The sequence below is a fragment of the Fusarium solani genome (genome assembly GCF_023522795.1).
Source record: "Fusarium solani strain SB1 chromosome Unknown bctg00000000, whole genome shotgun sequence".
NCBI lineage: Eukaryota > Fungi > Ascomycota > Sordariomycetes > Hypocreales > Nectriaceae > Fusarium > Fusarium solani.
Window position 1 is genome coordinate 2,927,244 of NW_027072157.1, and position 19,556 is coordinate 2,946,799.

At 53.8% G+C, this 19,556-nt stretch overlaps 7 protein-coding genes across 7 annotated transcripts; 5 read left to right on the top strand and 2 right to left on the bottom strand.

The window, feature by feature from the left end:
* Positions 1-371: 371 nt before the first annotated feature.
* MRS44_000932 (uncharacterized protein) lies at positions 372-1,067 on the top strand (the record flags this gene model as incomplete). Its single annotated transcript, XM_046275024.2, has 3 exons — positions 372-451; positions 501-717; positions 774-1,067. The coding sequence occupies 3 exons, from the start codon at positions 372-374 to the stop codon at positions 1,065-1,067; spliced, it is 591 nt and encodes a 196-aa protein (XP_046138830.1).
* Positions 1,068-1,140: 73 nt separating this feature from the next.
* MRS44_000933 (uncharacterized protein) lies at positions 1,141-2,001 on the bottom strand (the record flags this gene model as incomplete). Its single annotated transcript, XM_046267560.2, has 3 exons — positions 1,141-1,305; positions 1,403-1,624; positions 1,684-2,001. 3 exons carry the CDS (start codon positions 1,999-2,001, stop codon positions 1,141-1,143), a joined length of 705 nt encoding a protein of 234 aa, XP_046138831.2.
* Positions 2,002-2,544: 543 nt separating this feature from the next.
* On the top strand, positions 2,545-4,736 carry MRS44_000934 (uncharacterized protein; the record flags this gene model as incomplete). Its single annotated transcript, XM_065624242.1, has 3 exons — positions 2,545-3,046; positions 3,095-4,446; positions 4,503-4,736. 3 exons carry the CDS (start codon positions 2,545-2,547, stop codon positions 4,734-4,736), a joined length of 2,088 nt encoding a protein of 695 aa, XP_065479943.1.
* Positions 4,737-6,788: 2,052 nt separating this feature from the next.
* Positions 6,789-8,091, top strand: MRS44_000935 (uncharacterized protein; the record flags this gene model as incomplete). Its single annotated transcript, XM_065624243.1, has 4 exons — positions 6,789-7,086; positions 7,154-7,361; positions 7,418-7,627; positions 7,704-8,091. The coding sequence occupies 4 exons, from the start codon at positions 6,789-6,791 to the stop codon at positions 8,089-8,091; spliced, it is 1,104 nt and encodes a 367-aa protein (XP_065479944.1).
* Positions 8,092-8,102: 11 nt separating this feature from the next.
* On the top strand, positions 8,103-8,765 carry MRS44_000936 (uncharacterized protein; the record flags this gene model as incomplete). Its single annotated transcript, XM_065624244.1, has 1 exon — positions 8,103-8,765. The coding sequence occupies one exon, from the start codon at positions 8,103-8,105 to the stop codon at positions 8,763-8,765; it is 663 nt and encodes a 220-aa protein (XP_065479945.1).
* Positions 8,766-9,642: 877 nt separating this feature from the next.
* MRS44_000937 (uncharacterized protein) lies at positions 9,643-11,502 on the bottom strand (the record flags this gene model as incomplete). The annotated part of the gene is made up of 2 exons (XM_046282591.2): positions 9,643-11,130; positions 11,200-11,502. The coding sequence occupies 2 exons, from the start codon at positions 11,500-11,502 to the stop codon at positions 9,643-9,645; spliced, it is 1,791 nt and encodes a 596-aa protein (XP_046138834.1).
* A 2,299-nt stretch (positions 11,503-13,801) lies between these two features.
* Positions 13,802-18,415, top strand: MRS44_000938 (uncharacterized protein; the record flags this gene model as incomplete). Its single annotated transcript, XM_065624245.1, has 3 exons — positions 13,802-16,828; positions 17,030-17,733; positions 17,794-18,415. The coding sequence occupies 3 exons, from the start codon at positions 13,802-13,804 to the stop codon at positions 18,413-18,415; spliced, it is 4,353 nt and encodes a 1,450-aa protein (XP_065479946.1).
* Between the last annotated feature and the right edge of the window lie 1,141 nt (positions 18,416-19,556).

Here is a 19,556-nt window from a genome sequence, read left to right on the forward strand (position 1 = left end):
CTATCGCTTTCGAGTCGATTGAGAGAATGAGAGAGACAAGAAGGGGTTGGTTAGGCGCTGACGATAGAAGCTGGCTGTGTAGGTTGCGCTGGCTGGATGGCTAGTGGGGGTGGGGGGTTACGTAGGAGCTCCAGCAAGCTTGGGCCACAGCAGCCGACGGCAGCGCCTCATGGACGAGGCTGGCAATTCGTCGTGCGGCGAAAAATCTCCATCCCGCTACTACACCACCGCCAATATCAGTACGCTCGATCCTGGCGCGCCCGCGCATCCTTACACGATTTTGGCTTAGGGACTATTAAGGAGGACTTATAGTATCGATCACAGCGCAGAAATATCGAACCAAGACCTCGGTCCTTCCGCCATCCCTCACAATGGCCGCCACAGCTTCTCGCGTTCTCCAGCCCAACTCCTCCTTGCCGGCCAAGGTGCAGCCTATCCCTCCGAACCAGACGTCAGTTCCCCTCGATATACCTCTAATTACTGCGTATTGACTGTTGCAGTCTCTATGTCACAAACCTTCCGTCTTCGAAAATCCAGAAAGCCGATCTGCGAACGGCTTTGTACATGTTGTTTTCCACATACGGTCCTGTACTAGATGTTGTCGCCCTCAAGACGATGGCGATGCGTGGCCAAGCCCATATCGTGTTCCGAGATATACAAGCAGCCACACAGGCCATGAGGTCTCTCGAAGGACAGACGTTCCTGGGCCGCGAGTTGGTTGGTCTCCTTTGTCGGTGTCGCTTACACAGTAGCTCTAACGCGTTGCTCTCTAGAAAATCCAATACGCCAAGTCGAAATCCAACTTTGTGGCCAAGCTCGACGGCACCTTCAAGATCCCTTCCACAAATGCGGGCGCTGCCAATGTCGAGCAGACCGAACTTCAACAGAGCATCTTCAACGCTCCTCTTCCTGGATCAGCGCCCGCTGGCCTACCTGCTAAGCCCGCCGCGAATGTCGACCATGTGATGAAGGACGTTGGAAGCCCCGGCCGTGGCCAGAAGCGAACGCGCGACGACGAGGACAGTGACTCGGACGTGGCTATGGAGGAGGACAGCGATGATGATTAATGATGCGTATGAATGGTCGGCTATATCGATGAGAGAGAAAACCGCGTCAAACGACGGGACCGAGAAAATCGCCTCATTGGATCGCCATTTCTTTGGGCACCCACAAGCCCACGCAGCCTCCCACCAGCCCGATCCATATCATCAGGTAGTTTGTCCTGTCGCACTCGAATTTGGAGATGGCATCCCCGAGCAAGCAGGGGTGGACAAAGAAGGACGGGACACCCGTGACAGGGTGATGCTGCGAGCAAGGTGTTAGTTAGGCCAACCGATCTTGACGATACCCAGGATTTTTGAATTGACTTGTGCAAACAGCTCTCTCTCGTCTCCATACTCACATCGGCCGAGATGCCTCCAACTGCTCCGAGCGCGCGGAGGCCCGCCTTGTACTCATCGGGGACAAGGCGGCGGAAGACGGTGTCAATATTGAATGCGGGCTCATCTGGGGGCAGATTGCGCAAAGTGAACCACAGACAAGGCACGCGATACGTAGGATGAAGATGAATCTCGTATTCCACCAGGCCAACATCTGGGCGAGATTGGGGCTTCACAATAGCGGCCTGGAATATCGTAAGACAACGGTCTAAGTAAAAGACAAACTCCACCGAGGATTTATTACCTCGTCAGCCTCTTCTGCGTCCATCGTGTCTCTGTCTCCACCTGGTACATCATGACTCTTTCCATCGGAGAAGGAGAAGTTTTCCAAGTCTAGCGAGAGATCCCCATGATCCAGATCTGTCTGTAGCGGACGTCTGATCTGGATATATGTCGTATAACCCCCCTCAAAGGAGAAGTCGGTGCAAAGAGCAGTGCACACCTTGAGCTTCCAGCGTGCCCGCTCCGGACCCAACTTAGCATGACAGTACTGGCTCTCCAGGTGATGGCAAGCCTCTGTAAACTCGTCCGGGCTCAGCGAAGGAAAGTTTGCGATGCTCATGGTCGTATCCTTCTCCCGAGAAAATCAGCACCTTGTTTAATCGACAGGCCTCAAGTTGGTTCATGTCCATCGAAGTTGTGGACTGGCGCTTGACGACCCAATAAAATCGCGGGTCCTTCACACGCAATGGACGACAAAAGGGTTACAGGGGCCGCAAGCTCAGGGCAGACGCGGTCCAGAGCTCCCCGGTGCATTGATGAGTTTCGGCGGGGGCGGTGGTCGTCATGGATGGGAGGACAGGCTACGTTATGGACGGCGCCTGTGGTCTCGTGCTTCGCCAAGTCCCCAAGGTCGCTTTTATTCGAAGTGACATTCTGTCCTCGTGTTTCCGGGGCCGGACCTACTACTACTGTATCTGCTGTACCTACGAACTCAACTCCTTTTTGCATCCATATTCTGCCTTTGACTTTGGCTGTTTGCAGTCTTGTACATCAAACTCTGTTTGTTTATTTGCCCTTTATCCATTCCGGCTAAGTATTTATTAATTGCATCAATAACAACAACACCACGAACCCTCCATCCCGAAATGACCAGCTCAAGTCAATGATCCGCGACCCTTTCAACATCCGAAGCAACAGCGCCTTCAACCGTCCGCATCCTCGAAACGTCCCGAACCAACAAGAATCGGCATCGCTGGCCGTCGCCCATGATTTAGCGATGGCCTTTTCCATCCCCAAGAACGTACCCTCCTTCGAAAACCGGCATCGAGATCTCGAGGACAGATTCTGGGGCTCCGGCGCAAGCTCCAAGAAGGGGTTGCCCATGTACAAGGACAAGCCATATGGCTATTCGCCATACGAGCAAAAACGACCGCTATGGAAGCGCAAGAGGGTGATAGGTTTCCTTACCTTTATCGTCTTGACGTTACTATACTGGACCGGTTCTTCGTCCAAGAAACAACAATCCCAGAAGAGCACCGTACCGACCGACTGGAGCTACTCAGGCTTGTCTCAAGATGATAAAAAGGCCAATTGGGACCATAGGAGAGACCGTGTCGTGGAGGCGTTCGAGCTGAGCTGGGACGCCTACCGACGATATGCATGGGGTGCGTCCAGATTCTCAGTTCTTGAGACAGAGTATGCATGCTAACAAGGGGCCCGGACAGGTTATGACGAGTACCACCCTGTCACCAAGAGGGGCAACAACATGGCGCCCAAGGGATTGGGTTGGATCATAATCGATGCCCTCGATACAATGATTCTGATGAACCTTACATCCCGAGTGCAAGATGCTCGCGGGTGGATTTCAGATTCATTAACATGGGACCAGGATCAGGATGTCAACACCTTTGAGACAACCATCCGCATGATGGGTGGCTTGCTCAGTGCACACTACCTGTCCAACGAATTCCCACATCTGGCCCCCTTGACCGAGGACGACGAAGGCGCGGCCGGGGAGGATCTCTACCTTGAAAAGGCAAAGGATTTGGCCGACCGTCTGATGAGTGCCTTCGACTCCCCCTCTGGTGTTCCTTATGCGAGCGTCAACTTGCACAAGTACGAGGGTATCCCGTCCCATGCCGATGCGGGAGCATCGTCTACTGCCGAGGCCACAACTGTTCAGCTCGAGTTTAAGTATCTTGCTAAGCTCACAGGAGAAAAGGACTTTTGGGACCGGGCCGAGAAGGTGATGCAGGTGGTTGATGACAACGGTGCTCAAGATGGCCTTGTCCCCATCTACGTCTATGCTACCACGGGCGAGTTCAAGGGCAAAAACATCCGACTCGGCAGCCGTGGCGACTCATACTACGAGTATCTCATCAAGCAGTATCTGCAGACGAATAAGCAAGAGCCCATTTACGAGGATATGTGGGACGAAGCACTGAGGGGTGTCCGCAAGCATCTGGTGACATACACCAAGAACTCACAGTTTACCATTATCGGAGAGCGACCCACTGGACTGGACAGAGCCCTCAGCCCCAAGATGGATCACCTCGTTTGCTTCATGCCTGGAACAATGGCACTGGGAGCCACTGGAGGTCTGACTGAGGCTGAGGCCCGAAAGCTGCCTACGTGGTCCAAGAAGAACGAGGAAGATATCAAGCTGGCGCGCGAGATCATGGAGACTTGCTGGGGAATGTACAAGTTCACCGAGACAGGGCTGTCGGCCGAGATCACTTATTTCGAAATCGACAACCCACCGCAACCCTTTGGCAGCCCCCGTCAAAGCCCGGCGGTGTTTGACCCAGCTCCTGACGCTGAATGGCGCAGCGACTTTATCGTCAAAAATGGTGACGCCCACAACCTCCAGCGCCCAGAGACGGTCGAGAGTCTGTTCTACATGTGGAGAATCACAAACGACATCAAGTACCGAGAATGGGGATGGGAGATGTTCAAGTCTTTCATGAACCACACGGCCGTGAGGAACGGGGGAGGCTTTACGAGCCTGCGAGACGCCAACGTTGTGCCGCCCAAGGTTCGAGATAACATGGAAAGCTTCTGGCTGGTGAGTGACGAGCCGTAACTATTTAGATACGAAGCCACTGACTGACACCGTAACAGGCCGAGACACTGAAATACTTTTACCTCTTGTTCTCACCCCCCGACCTCCTGCCTCTGGACAAGGTTGTGATCAACACTGAGGGCCACCCGTTCCCCAGATTTGATCTACCAACGCTATTTTCGACAGGCTGGAAGCGAAAGCCAAGAGACGCATCTGGTCAGATTATTAAGCCCGTAAGCGCAGACACGGGTTCCGAAGAAAAGGTAATCACGGAGGAGAAGAAGAGCACCTGATCCTTTGGCCGCAACTTGACGTGATAGGAGCCAAGGGAATTGGGGCTGTATTGGCATAGTATTCATTGGGAAGCGAGTCTTGGCTGTACAGAAGATGATTGGACATGGCATGTACTCATACAGCAGAGCAAAGGCGGCATTTGGACAGTACGTGAGGTCACTCGTAGAATACCGAAAGCATTATCTCCCAATGTTAGTACCTGAACCCTGCGGCAGCCACATGTGCGTGGCTAACGAACCGTTGCTTCATCAGTTTGGGGCTGCCATGTTTGCTCAAGATGGAGTGGACCAGGCTGCCACGATCTGTTGAGCGGCTCGTGCACGTTAAAGGACAAGGACCTCGATACAACTGGGCTCCGCTTCCCCGTCTTTGGGGCAGATTGCATGTGATCAATTCTCAGATTAGAGAGCTCGGTTCTGAACGAAACGCATCGTCGAGCAGGGCCAAGAGAAGAGGCAGCCCTGAAAGGCCAAGTGTAGCATGATCCCTGGCAAGGAGGCGCTGGGGATGGACGCTGGCTGGTCACAGCTCTACGGCACGCAACACCTCTCTCTTGTCGACGTGGGATAAGGAGGTCGCCAAGCTTCGAATGGGTCGGAACCGAGAGAGAGGGAGGGGGAGGACGCCGGTACCCGAGGATCTCGAGTGTTTTCTCGGATAGACGCAATTGGCGAGGATTCGTGGGAGGGTGTGGCACGCGATGGGCTGGGCTGAATCGAGGCGACAGAGCGGTAAGGATCCTGGAGAGGACGCCAAAAGTTAATGAATGCACCTGCTGTAGATGGTCTGGCCTGGGCGGGCGGTCGGGCAGGGGTCTTTCTGGTGGTGTTGATGGCCGCCGGGTGATGGACGGGGGTCGTATTGATCGACGAGAGCTTGGTGGGTTGACCGTTGGGAGTTGACACGAATATGCCCACGCTCACGAGACATTCGAGAGAGCATTCGCATTCATCCTTTGTCCTTTCCTTCAATGAGCTGCGTACCTGTACCGTACCTTACCGAGTCTCATCCACTCTCCTGACTCTTATCTCTCCCGTCGTACAACACCTGGGTCCATGCTGGACTAACGAAACTGGGCTCAAAAAGACATGGGCCTGGACCACACAAGTCTAGGAGCCCGGTCCAAGTGGTCTTCAGCGGGCCCCCCGCGCAGAGATAGCGCTCTCCCCACCGAAGTGAGATTGGCCAACAGGTGACGGTGCAAGGAATCTCGAGTATGGATCCGTGGACGGATACAACATGATGGCTGTTTGACAGCTGGGCCTTGGGATGATGCATTTTAGCCTGCAGCCCATCGACCAAGTAGTTAATGGAGGGGACCCCATCCATTTCTGGCCCAGGGAGGAGGGACTTGAAGGAAGCCGCCCCCAGGCATGTACTGCCTTCCATCCATCCATTCCCATGCTTGTCTTAAGTTGCTTGTCCTTCCCAGGTTCGGTTCAGGTCGTCAACGCCAAGCAACCAGGCATCTTGTCACCGACGCTTGATAAGCCCACCACCATCTTCTTGCCTCCAGCCCCTTCCTTCTTGTCGGCCTATCTAGTCTCTCTCTCACTCTGTTACACAGACGGGAATTCTTCCTGTTGATAATCTCATCCGGTCGCTTCTTCATCCAGGATCCTCAAAGTCTACACCTCTCCATCTCGTTCGGCTCCGAAATCTGTCGATCCATCTTGTACATCCACCACCGAGCTTCCAACCTGGTGGCGATATGCCGACCGAGACAACACCAGGTTCCCTCTCGATCTTACGCTTCCGACGACGACGACGATACGACCTGATTTAATTTCATCGCCTATCCATTACCACCTTTAATCGTAACCCTGACGAACTCGGCCAACGACAGAGATCCTCCCCGCCCATTGGATCGCCTTCTCACCACCTATTTGTCGCCCTCACCACCAACCTTTGGCAGCGACGGAACAGGTCCCCTGCCCGCAGCCAGCTCCCGCCGTCCCGGCGCCCAGCAGTCCCGGGACCGACAAAGCGTGGGCTCGGCACGGCGGGCGAGGATGACGCCGCAACCCGACGTTGAGCGCAGCAGCCTCAAGATGAAGGAGGAGTCGCTCGCGCCGGGGAGCTCATTCAGCATGCGCGAGCCCGAGTACGACGACGATGCGCCGCCGCGGTACTGGGACCGCTTCGTCGATGGCTTCAAGCGCGACCGCAGTTCCTCCTTCTTCACGGCCGACCCGTTGAGCCAGCTCGAGGGTGGCGCTGGCGGGAGGGTTCACGATGGCGTCCACTACTACGACATACAGTCTGCCATGCTGGAGACAGCCAACTCGGGCCTTGCGCGGAAACTCAAGGGCAGGCATTTGCAGATGATTGCTATTGGAGGGTCCATTGGTATGTTTTGGCGACTCGAGTGTTGGAGAATTATCTCCGAAGCAAACGCTAACATGATGTAACATAGGTACTGGCCTTTTTGTCGCTTCTGGAAAAGCTCTAGCAGCTGGCGGTCCTGCATCGCTGCTGCTAGCTTTTTCAATAGTTGGCGCCATGCTATTCTGTACATGCCAGGCTTTGGGAGAACTCGCCGTCATCTTCCCAATTGCTGGTTCCTTTTCAGCCTGGGCAACTCGATTCCTTGATCCTTCATGGGGATTCGCCATGGGCTGGAAGTGAGTCCCTTCTGTTTCCGTGGTCATCTTGACTGTAACGCTAACCATCATGATAGCTATGCCATGCAGTGGCTGATCGTGCTACCGCTAGAAATCATCGCCGCCTCCCTCACCCTCTCATACTGGGATGAAAGCTTAACTCGCGCCATTTTTGTCTCAGTATTTCTCATCATCATCATTCTCATCAACATGTTTGGCGTCAAGGGCTACGGTGAGGCTGAGTTTATCTTTTCTATCATCAAAGTCATTGCTGTCATTGGCTTCATGTAAGTTCTCCCCACCACCTCGCTTGACGCCAATATATCATCAGACCCCTTGACTGACTCGCGGCGCCTTGACTAGCCTGCTCGGAATCATTCTCAACTGCGGCGGCACACCGGATAGCGGTTACATCGGCGGCAGGTACTGGCAGAACCCTGGCGCCTTTAATAATGGTTTCAAAGGCATGTGTAGTGTCTTTGTTACGGCGGCTTTTGCCTTTGCTGGGACTGAGCTTATTGGTCTCGCTGCCGCCGAGACTGCTAACCCGCGCAAGTCTTTGCCAACCGCCCTGAAGCAGGTGTTTTGGAGAATCACGCTCTTCTATATCGTTGCCTTGACATTGGTCGGGCTCCTGGTTCGATACGATGACCCTCGGTTGGTCGGTGGTGAAAGCGATGCAGACGCAAAGGCCTCCCCTTTGTTATCGCTATTGAAGAAGCGGGCATCCAGGTCCTGCCCTCAATCATGAACGCCGTCATCATGATTGCTGTACTCTCAGTTGGAAACTCGGCCGTCTTTGGTTCCTCACGTACACTCGCCGCCCTCGCGAACCTCAACCAAGCGCCCAAGATCCTTGGCTATGTCGACCGCAAGGGCCGACCACTCGTCGCTATAGCCATCGCCGCAGCTTTTGGCCTCATCGCCTTTCTCGCCGATCTCCCTGAGCAGGGTGCTGTCCTCGACTGGCTCATGTCCATCTCAGGACTCTCCACCATCATCACTTGGGGCTCTATCTGCGTCTGTCACATCCGCTTCCGCCGCGCCTGGGCAGCCCGTGGACGCTCTGTCTCGGAGCTCCCCTTTCAATCTCAGGTTGGTGTTGCCGGCTCTTACTTGGGCATCATTCTCAACGTCCTCGTGATTATCGCCCAGTTCTGGGTCGGCGCCTTTCCTATCGGCTGGAAGGAGGATTCGAGCGCTGAGATCGCCAGCAACTTCTTTCACAAGTGGGTGGGCGCCCCCTGCGTTCTCATCTTCTTCATCGGCCACAAGCTATACTACCGCACCACCTTTGTCACCATACAGGACATGGACGTCGATACGGGTCGCCGCGACTTCAACGTCCCCATCTTGGTCGCCCAAGAACGCGAGGAACGTGCGAGCTGGCCGGCATGGAAGAAGTACTACAAGTTTTTGTGCTAGACAGCGATGCTGCGTCGCTTTGGAGAGCCGCAGGTTGGACCATGATTGCTTGGGATTTTGTATCATTACAATGGGACTTGGATTAGCCTGGAGTCGGATGGAATAGGTCGCCTTGGCAGCCAGAGCTGCCTCATTTTGGAAATATATCAGGGCTTGGATCCCATGGCGTTGATGGATGGATGAATGGAAATGGGACATATCAGGCCTTTGAGCCACGGATAATTTTGATACCACTACGAGTTTAAATAGCAGACAGTACCGCAGCCTACCCCCTCTTCAATGTCAAGGGCAGGGTTGACGGGCCAGGGTATTTGTACTTTACGCTCAGTTGATGAGCACGAATAACGAGTTTCACATTCTATCATCACCATGTGCTTCTTGAAGGATTTCAGGTAAAGGCGGTATCTGATTGATCTCCCAGATGATATCGATACATTCCTGTGCCGCAGCACGAGATCCCCCTTTTTTTTAACGACACGAGCCATCATACCTGTCCACCAATGGATGCCGGCACTTTATAGCCATTCTCGGATCCTCCTCTGCTCTGCTCTGCTCTGCGCCGTCCGGGTCCGATTTTCCCTCAACACCCTACATGTAAGGCCGTGAAAAACAAAAACATGATGAATAAACACAAACAAGACGAAAAGACCAAAGACCGTATTCCGAGGACTGGTGCTCATTCTTCAAGCAGCCCGTTTCCAATGTGGAAAATGATGCCGAGAATGAACCCTCGTGAACCATGAGTCGTATGTACGCATACATCGTTAAAAAAAGAGAAAAAACGAGTAAGAGAAACACGCAAACATAAAACAGTGAAGGTCAAAGAGGAGTGTGGTAGACGCCCCCAATGTGCTCCTAATCAAACACTCCCTGGCACTTAGAAGTCCCAGAAGTCCTTCTTGGCCGATGTTGTGGGTTGCTTTCGAGTAGGGAGGGGCTGCTCGCTCAGGTCGCCGTACAACCAGTCACGGTTTGTTCCCTTCCTGCCGCCCATGCCGTCGCCAGCAATAGCGATCTTGCTATCCTGGGTCTCACTGGGGACGCCGCTGGCTCCTTGCTTCCGCCCAGGCACAGACTTGGACGATTCCTCCTGGGTCTCGTTGTAAAGCCAATCGCGCTCAGTTCCCTTTCTACCGCCCATGCCGTCACCGGCAGTGGCGATCTTGCTGCTCTTGCCAAGTGGAACGCCAGCGGCAGCGACATTGGCCTGTCGAGCAGGGATAGACTGGGCGACTTCCTCAGTCTCACCATAGAGCCAGTCCCGGTTCGTGCCCTTTCGACCTCCCATGCCGTCGCCTGCAATGTGAATTCGAGAGTCGTTTGTAGGCTCCTGAACAGGCTTATTTTCCTTCTGGTGGGCTGGAGATTGGTCGGCGATGTCAAAGTGGTGGTCAAAGTCCTTTCCGCGGTTGACGTTGGTGATATTACCCAGGGGACGCTCGTTGGATCCTGTTTCTTCCGTGTCAAACAATTGGTTCTTATAGAGCCCAAGGCCCTCGTTGTGGGCATATCCTCTTGGCTTGGCACCAGGGCGCTGTGGTTGGGGCACTCTCTCACCGTCGTCAAGGAGCTCGAAGTGTGCTTCGGCATCGCGTCGAGGCTTGGCAGGCTGCGCAGCGGCCTCGTCCGCGGTGTTCTCATCTGCGCCCCAGTGGCGAACATCCTGAGTTCGCATACCCCGGGAGGGTTTCACCTTCTGGGGGGTGACGAAATCCTCAAAGGACCATTGACTATCGTGCTTAGACTTGGGCTTCTCGTCAATGGAAACGCCTTTCTGAGGAGCATCCTGCGGGTCGCTGCCATCGGCAAAGTCAAAGTGAGAATACTTGTTAGGGTTGGGGCGAATATAGCGTTTGTTCTGCTGAAGGGGCTGATCTGGCACGTCGGTATGCTCATAACCATCGAAGAGGCGCATAGGCTGGAAGTTCTTACCCTGGCCAGCCTTGGAGGGTGATATTTGCTGGCGTCCAGAACTCGGTGAATCAGGCTCATGGCCCAGAATCTCGGTGAAGGATCGCTGTCGGGGCCGGGTGCCAGCGTAGGGTGACACAACAGCAGCGGGTTCAGTTTCAATCTCCTCGCGAGAGCCAAACAGCTGCAGGGAAGCATGGGGGTCTCGGAAGGCATTGCTGGAGTTGCCTCGAGTTCGGACAATGGATTCGTTGTGGCTGAGAGGAGCGGGAGGCGCGGTGCCGGCAGACTTGATGGCTGATCGGATGTAGGTGATCTGCTCCCGGCTGTCCCTAATGGGCCAGTTGCGACCAGACTTGCCGATAACCTCGACTTGCTTCAGAAGTGAACCCTGGTCCCATTGGAGTCGGATCTGCGAAATCTTGCCCGCCTCGTCAAATGACACAAAGTGAGTCTAGAGCCAGCATTGTCAGTATGCGCCTCGGCCTGCGCAAGAGCGAATGCGCCCAGGCGAATGACGTACAATGGGGAGATAGACGTCTCGGGCAGACAGAAAGTTGTCATCGAGGCCTGGAAGATAAGGGCCGCCGCCAGTCTGGAAGCCCAGGCCGGTGTCGATCTCGAAGACGGCAACGTTTCCGCCGTCGACAACGTTAAAGACTTCCTCCTTCTTCTTGGCGACAACCTTCTGAAGGCCATTGAGGTGCTTAATGATCTGGGTCGGGCCAGAAAAAGTGGTTGTGGTGGTCACATAGTACAGCGCAGCTGTGTCGGCCAGCAGCGACGAGCTGGGCGCAGCAAGGAACTGCTTGTAAGTGGCCGCCATGACGATGACGGGGATATGCGACTCGTGGGGAATGGACGTTCACTACCGCAGTGTAGCAGCTGTATTCGGAGGATAAGCGGGGGAAAAGTGAGGCCGCGACTCGAAGCGACGGATATCAAGATGCAGCAGGCGATGATGAAGATGGAGATTAAAGATCTTTGTGTTTGGGAGAGAGAAGAGAAGGGAAGAAAAGATGAATCCAAAACAAGCACGTGGAGTCGTGAAGTGGGATTGGGGAGAAGTGGGAAAGCGACAGCCGGGGCAAGTCAGGGGTCTGGAGGTACCTGCCTACTGGTACCCTTTGATCCTGGCCACCGGCATCAATGCGCTCCAAGCAAAGCATGTGCATGCGCTACACGCACTGCGGATGGATGGGCCTCAAGGGTCAAGGACCAGCAAGGGGGGCGGATAGTCTCCCTTCTCCTCCTCTCCTCCTGCATTTTGGGGGCTCCTAGTGGCGCAGTCGAGAGAAGCAGAGTGTTTAGGCGCATCCAATCCCTCTTGAGGAAATGAAAGGGTTGGCCGCCCTTGCTGGAAGTGTTGCAGAACCTTCGTTACGAGGCCGTATCTGCTCCTCAGCTTCGATGCCCTTTGCCTGAGACAGCCTTACTACGGAGCCTCCGTATATCCTCGTGATTCTAGTTTCAGAGCTCTAAAGATGGTTCAACTGGCACCTATCATGAAGCAAACTCAATCCTGACTGGTTGCGCCCAGACTTGAAACAAGACAACGGTACCTGTTTGGCAACGCCAAGATAATTGCTACGAGGTACTTCTGAGCCAGGTACCTGGGTACTATCACCACATTACCAGAACATGTTGGATGTCACTGTCAGCAAACACCACCACATGTGATGAAGAAATACCTGGTTACTCAATGCGCACTTGCTGACGTGCCATGTTTTCCTCTATTTGTTTGGTTTCTTTGCCTGGGTGGTGTCGCATTGCGCTAACGCCTAGCTCCAGGAAGCATCCCTCCCCTTAACTCAACGAGTGAGCTTTGCGCTTATGACAGGCATTGAGAATGCCCCTCCTCATGAAAGATTAGATCTTCGGCTGATTGATCTTCGGGTCCTCGGCAACAATGTGCCACGTTGATGTCATATTCGATGCCTCATCTTGTGTCAATTATGCTGCCCTTCCACCAACTCTACCATGCCAACAAACAATGATCAAATACGATGCTATATCTAAAAAGGGGCAAAGCTTGGACGCGTTCTCCAGCTTAACCGTCCCCGCCAACGCGTTAGCTGCGTCAAGCTCCTGGTCCTGCCCTGAGCTGCACCATGTAAGACGACGGAGCCCAGCCCAACGCCGAACCAGGGGCGCGTCACAGCAGAGCCCCGCTGCGTTTCATGTCTCGCCACGCCTTTCCCATCTTGGTCAGCCCACCTCTTCCGCTGAGCTTCAGACATATCTGGCCCTCAGCTTGGGGAGAGACAAGCTGGCGTTTCTCAATACGATAGTGAGATCTAATAGTATGACGTCCATTTCGGTGCTGATGGCTTTGGCAAGTGGAATTGGCGAAACTATTTCAAAATGAGCAGGCAAAGACCCCGATCGGGTTCCACTATATCGGAATATAACATTGTCATGCATCCGGATATTTACTTGGCGTGTAACCTTCTAGAGCATCACCAGGCTCTAATTGCATAGGTACGTGGTACAGCCAGCGGCAATCAAGCAATCATCTACTTCGCATCCAGCGATAGTATCTTCACTCCTATGCGGATAAGTTTTGGCTCGTCAATCATGGTTTGTGTGGTATCTCCATCCAAGCTACTCTGCTAAATGGATACCTCGTAAGCAGCTAGGACTCACCGATCAGACTACGGTCCTAGTCTAGATGCATCCGTGATCTGAGCTTGGCCGAGAGGCCAGGTGACCCGACATGTAACCTCAAATGCGTATCATAGAGTTGATTAACGGACGAAGAACATCATCTATTCATGGACCTCTTATCTCACAGCTCACAGCTCACAAATGTCCTGTTGTTATCACCAGCCACATGAGGCGCCGGTGCCTAATCGCGTGGGCCGGCAATTGTGGCGCGAGGCTCTGCGCCACACTCACCGAAACACGAGCTGCCGCCTCACTGCTGACGTGCCTGCCTCGTCCCTCCAAGGAGCAAAGTGTCCTACGCTCACTTCCATCACAACATTGCGACTTTGAAATCGACGCTACAGCATCCACGACTTTTCTGCCGCCCGAAATCATCGCGGCATCGCGAGATAAACTCTCTTTGGCCCCGCCGGCTCCGTTCGTTCCTTCATGATACCCTCAACCCGAGCTCCGTCGCAATGATGAGGTCCGTAGCCTGGGCCGCACTCTCATGGCGCGTCTTCTGGCTTTCTCTGCTCTGGACAGCAGTGTCAGCCAAGCAGGACAAGCCCAAGATTGACTCTGTGATGCTCGAGCATCCTCCGCTCAACTTGAACTATTTCGAAGATAGCGACGTCATCGTCTTTCAAGATATCGAGGAGCGAAACATTTACAGATCCGAGGATGCTGGTTTCACTTGGAATAAAGTGTCAGACCTCCCCGATGGGGGTTCGGCGTTCCTCTATCTCCACCCTTTCGAGTCCTCAACTGCTTTTGTCCTTACCAAGGACAGGAAGCATTACAAGACAGAAGATCGAGGCAAGAGCTGGACCGAGTTCGACAGCGGTTCCATGCCGAGCGCCTTCCAGCCCGATACCCTTATCTTCCACGCCGGCGATCCGAAGCGCATCATCTTCAACGGCATGAATTGCGATGGCATCTTTTGCGACGAGGAGACTACTTACACGCTCGATGGTTTTAAGACGATCCAGCCCTTGCGCCCCAGTACTTCGGGCTGCTGGTGGGCCAAGTCCAACACCGAATTTACAACTGGAGATGAAGATCTGGACAAGACAAGAATCCTATGTATTGTCACGGATCCTCTGAGCATTTTCAAGACGAGTCAGAAGCTGTGCGTCTCGGACACGTTCTTCAAGAAGGAGAACAATGGCAAATACCAGGAATTCGAACCCACTTTGGACAGCAACCGAGACGTGACTGGAGTCGTTAGTCTGGCTGCCGTCAAGAGCTTCATCCTCGTGGCTTCGTCATCTGCCAACAGCGACGAAATGGCTCTTTACGTCACGAGCAATGCCAACCAGTGGCACCGGGCCATGTTCCCCAGCGACGACAGTCATGACCATTCCCACCAGATCAACCAAGAGGCTTATACTGTGCTCGAGAGCACAAACTATAGCATCCAGATCGATGTCATGACATCTCATCCGTCCAGGCCCATGGGCGTTATCTTCACGAGCAACTCCAATGGCACCTACTTTACCGAGAACATCCCGTATACCAACCGCAACATCAAGGGTCATGTCGATTTTGAGAAGATTAGCGGCATCCAAGGCATCTTCCTTGTCAACACGGTCGAGAATGGCAAGGATGTCGACGAAAGCGGCGCCGAGAAGGTTGTTGTCACCCAAATCACCTTTGATGACGGTCGAACGTTTGAGCCGGTCAAGGCTGGCGATCAACGGATTCACCTCCACTCCATGACCCAGATCAACAACATCGGGCGCATATTTTCGAGCCCGGCTCCTGGTCTGGTCATGGGCAATGGAAACACGGGCAAGTCACTTGGCAAATTCGACGACTCCAACCTCTACGTGTCTGATGACGCCGGAGTAACTTGGAAGCAGGCGCTTGAGGGCCCTCACAAGTACGAGTTTGGTGATTCAGGCACTATCCTTGTTGCCGTCCGCGACTCTGCCAAAGAGGACGTTGACAAAGTCTCGTACTCGCTCAACTATGGTGAGACCTGGGAATCTGTCCCACTGCCGAAAGACCTGAAGATCAGGCCTGCGCTCCTCACGACCACTCAAGACTCGACCAGCCTAAAGTTCCTCCTCATCGGCGAGCATGATAAGAAGTATCACATGGTTGCTCTGGATTTCGAGAGCCTCGAGAAGCCAACATGCGGCGACAAGGACATGGAGTCTTGGAATGCCCGAGTGGATGACAAGGGCCAAGCGACCTGCATCATGGGCCGTAAGCAGACGTACAAGCGCCGCACCAAGAAAGCAGACTGCTTTATCAAGAGCAACTTTAAGGATCCTGAGCCTATCAATGAGCCTTGCGACTGTACCGATGCCGATTTCGAATGCGATTACAACTTCCAGAGAGACCCTGAGGACAGGACTGTCTGCAAGAGGGTTGGATCCATTCCTATGCCACAGGGCGCATGCAAGGACAAGGACGATAAATTCAAGGGATCTTCCGGCTGGCGAATGATTCCCGGAAACCAGTGCAAGCGAACAAAGGGTGCTCAAAAGGACGATGAGGTGGAGCGAAAGTGTTCTGAGGGCGGTGGCGGCAACTCTGGAGGCGATGGTTCGTCTCCCAGCGTTCCAGCAAACGGCGAGATTTCGCATAAGAAGAACGACTTCGACTCCGAAGCTTTGGATATGCAGAAGTACTATCTCATCCGTGGAGACTCTAGCTCGGGCACAGACGAAACCATTATTGCTAGGCCCATGGGGAAAAGGACAGGCAACAGTGTACAGGTGGAAAACAAGGTGTGGCTCACTTCGGATCACGGCAAGTCGTGGAAACGCATCCTCGATCAAGAAGACATCATGACCATCTTCCATCACGACTACTTCAAGGATGTCATGTTCTTCTCAACCAAAACCGACAAGATCCTCTACACGATTGACCGTGGTCAGACCTTCCACAGCTTCAAGACACCCGTGGCTTCGGATGACTTCACTCTGAGCTTCCACCCGGACAAGAAGGACTGGCTTATCTGGGTTGGCAAGCACTGCGACGACGTATCCGGAAGCAAGAGCTGTTTCCCTGCTGCGTCAATTTCCACCGACCGTGGCGATCATTGGAAGACGCTGCTGCGATATGCGACCAAGTGCGAGTTCACGGGTAACTCTGCATACAAGTACCGCCCTCTCACACAGATCGTCTGTCTCGTCCACCAAGAAGAGAACCTCGAGTCCCCGAAGACCATCGTCACGATCAATGATTTCCTTGTCGATGACAAGCTCGTCCACCATGGCACGGTGGCAAGCTTCGCCACCATGAACGAGTTCATTCTCGCTACTGACGAGGTTACCGAGGCCGGCAAAGAAAAGGCTGGACTACAGGCAATTGCAAGTCTCGACGGGCAGCACTTTGAAGCGGCCCAATTCCCGTACAACTTCCATGACTCTCATTCATCCCTGTACACCGTTCTCGATAGCTCTAACCATGCCGTCAACCTGTTTGTTGCCACCGACCTCTCAGATGGTCGACGCCGTGGCTCGATCATCGAGCAACTCCAACGGTACGACGTACGTGTTGAGTGCCTCCAACGTGAACTCGGACGAGGCTGGCTATGTGGACTTTGAAAAGGTTGCCGGGCTTGAGGGCGTTACCCTCATCAACGTCGTCGTCGCCAACCCCTGACAAAAGGATGGCAAAAAGGAGATCCAGAGACCAAGATTTCGCACAAATGACGGCGCGAATGGGGACTTCCTGCCACCCCCTCGAAGGACGTAGATGGCAAGGCGTACAAGTGCAGCTCCGCAGGTGACAGCAAGTGTGCTCTGCATCTGCATCACTACACGGAGCGGGATAACAAGCGCAGGACATTCTCGGCGAGCAAAGCGATTGGCTTGATCTTTGGCGTTGGAAACGTTGGTTCGACTCTTGGGGAGATGAAGGATGCCGACACCTTCATGTCTGCAGATGGCGGAATCAACTGGAAGAACGTCAAGAAGGGCGCCTGGACCTGGCAATATGGCGACCAGGGCTCAATTATTGTCCTCGCAGAGCGAGCCACCCATGGAAACGGCGCAAAAACCAAGTCTGTCTCGTACTCACTTGATGAGGGCGAAACATGGAACGAGTATCAATTCACGGACAAGGAGGTGACCATCCTAGATCTGACCTCGGTCAAGACCGGAGCGGCCCGAAACTTCTTGGTGTGGTGCCGATCAGATAACAAGCAGCTGTTCGCCGTCAACATCGACTTCACGGGCTTGACGGACAAGGCCTGCGAGTACAGCGACGATGCGTCTGCCTCTGACTACGAACTGTGGTCTCCCAAGCACCCGCTCCAAAAGAACGACTGCTTCTTTGGGCACGTGGCCAAGTATTTGCGAAAGAAGAAGGATCGCAAGTGCTTCAACAAGGCGACGCTTTCGCTGTTGCACGGATACGAGAATTGCGAATGCACCCGACGAGATTTCGAATGGTAAGCCAAGCCCCTGACGACTGGAGTCGAGTCAAGTCGAGCAAAGCTAACATGAGGCAGTGCATACAATTACGAGCTAGACAACCATGGGCAATGCTCCCTGGTTCCAGGCTTCCAGCCCCTATCCGGCGAGGAATGGTGCAAGCAGAACCCTAACGAGACGACCTGGTTTGAGCCGACGGGCTATCGTCGCCTGCCGCTGACGACTTGTAAGAACGGTGTAGAGCTAGACAAGACATCAGAGGAGCACGCCTGCGAGGGATACGAGGAGGAGTTTAAGCGCAAGCGCCGAACATCGGGCTGGGTCATCTTCTTCGCTGTCGTGATCCCGATCGGCTTGGCTGCTGCCATCGGCTGGTATGTCTGGCGCAACTGGAATGGCAAATTCGGCCAGATCCGACTGGGAGACAACAGCTCGACGTTTGACAGCGATCAGCCATGGGTCAAGTATCCCGTCATCGCCATATCTGCCGTGGCAGCAGTGGCTGCTGCGATGCCGCTCGTCATCACCTCACTGTGGCGATCTGCTACAGGCGTGTACGAGCGAGTCTCGAACCGAAGCCGAGGCGGCAACTGGTCGAGACGGTACACGACTCGCGATAGCTTCGCCCGAAGCGACTACTCGATGGTGGACGATGATGAGGGAGAGCTGCTCGGCGAGGAGAGCGACGAAGAGGTTTGATGGGTTGTACGAGCTACGACAGGAATCCAGGGACTGGACTGTAACATGAGAATATGGTGTACTGACTGGAGGGACTGCCGCCGAAAGTACAGTGGCATGGGTTTATATGTTGAGGATGAGCGGATGGATACTCTTTTCGTTGGGGATATAGAATGGACGGTCAGGATGGTATAATTAGCAGTTTATCTGTACTCTTTGGAATATGAAGCATGGTTCTAAAAGACTGGTTCCGCGTTCATGTCTTCAACTCCTTACAGGCTGAACACACAACCCAGTATCGGATATCACAACATGCATCTTGGCAACCTGATACAGCCGAAACGAGAGGGCCTCCTCTCCTTGGCATCGTCGAGATGGAGGGTGCCATTTCGGGCTGGAGGCGGACGCAGGCTCCGACGGCACGGCGCCGGTGCTGCAAGCCACGAAACCCTTCCGACGCACATGTCCGCCCGGCGCCAACTGCTACGCCACGGAGTTTGGCTCGATACACGATATTTCGCACATGCGTCTCCTTCTCTGTGCTACTCCTTGTTTGGCCTCTTGTGACCCCCTCTTCCCTCTCTCCTTGTGGGAGGTGGTGCAGCTCACACAGAGTCCAAGAGTTACTCCAAGGTCAGAGGCTGCATCAAAAGGTAGGTTGTTCAAGGTTACATAGGTACGGTCACACAAGGACAAACAACGTGTCAAACATCCATGTCAGCACATGTGCCTAAAGTTACACACCTGTCTTCTTCATCTTTTTTTCATTGTCATTTCGATATGGATTTCGCTTTTGATACAACGCCTTGCTTCCCAAGGGCCCACAGCCTGCAACTCCGAGTCGTATTCTCTTGGCCCTCCCTAATTCTGATGCCAGTGCAACCAGGAGCCTTTATTGATGACGTGAACCCTTCCAAAACAGCAGGCAACAAGAAAACTCCCTCAACTCCTCCCTGTCCTTCAAGTGATTGTAGTTGATGTGCTAAACGATGGATGGTACCGCCCCGTAAGTCGACGAGGCCGTGACTAGTAAAGCAGAATGGGAGTCTATGGTGATTAAAAACAATTTGGGGTATTTGTTAACAGACGAAAAGGAGATCATATCGTAACGATTCGCTTTGAAAACCCATCGGTATGAAAGCCTCATGCCGCAAAGAACAAA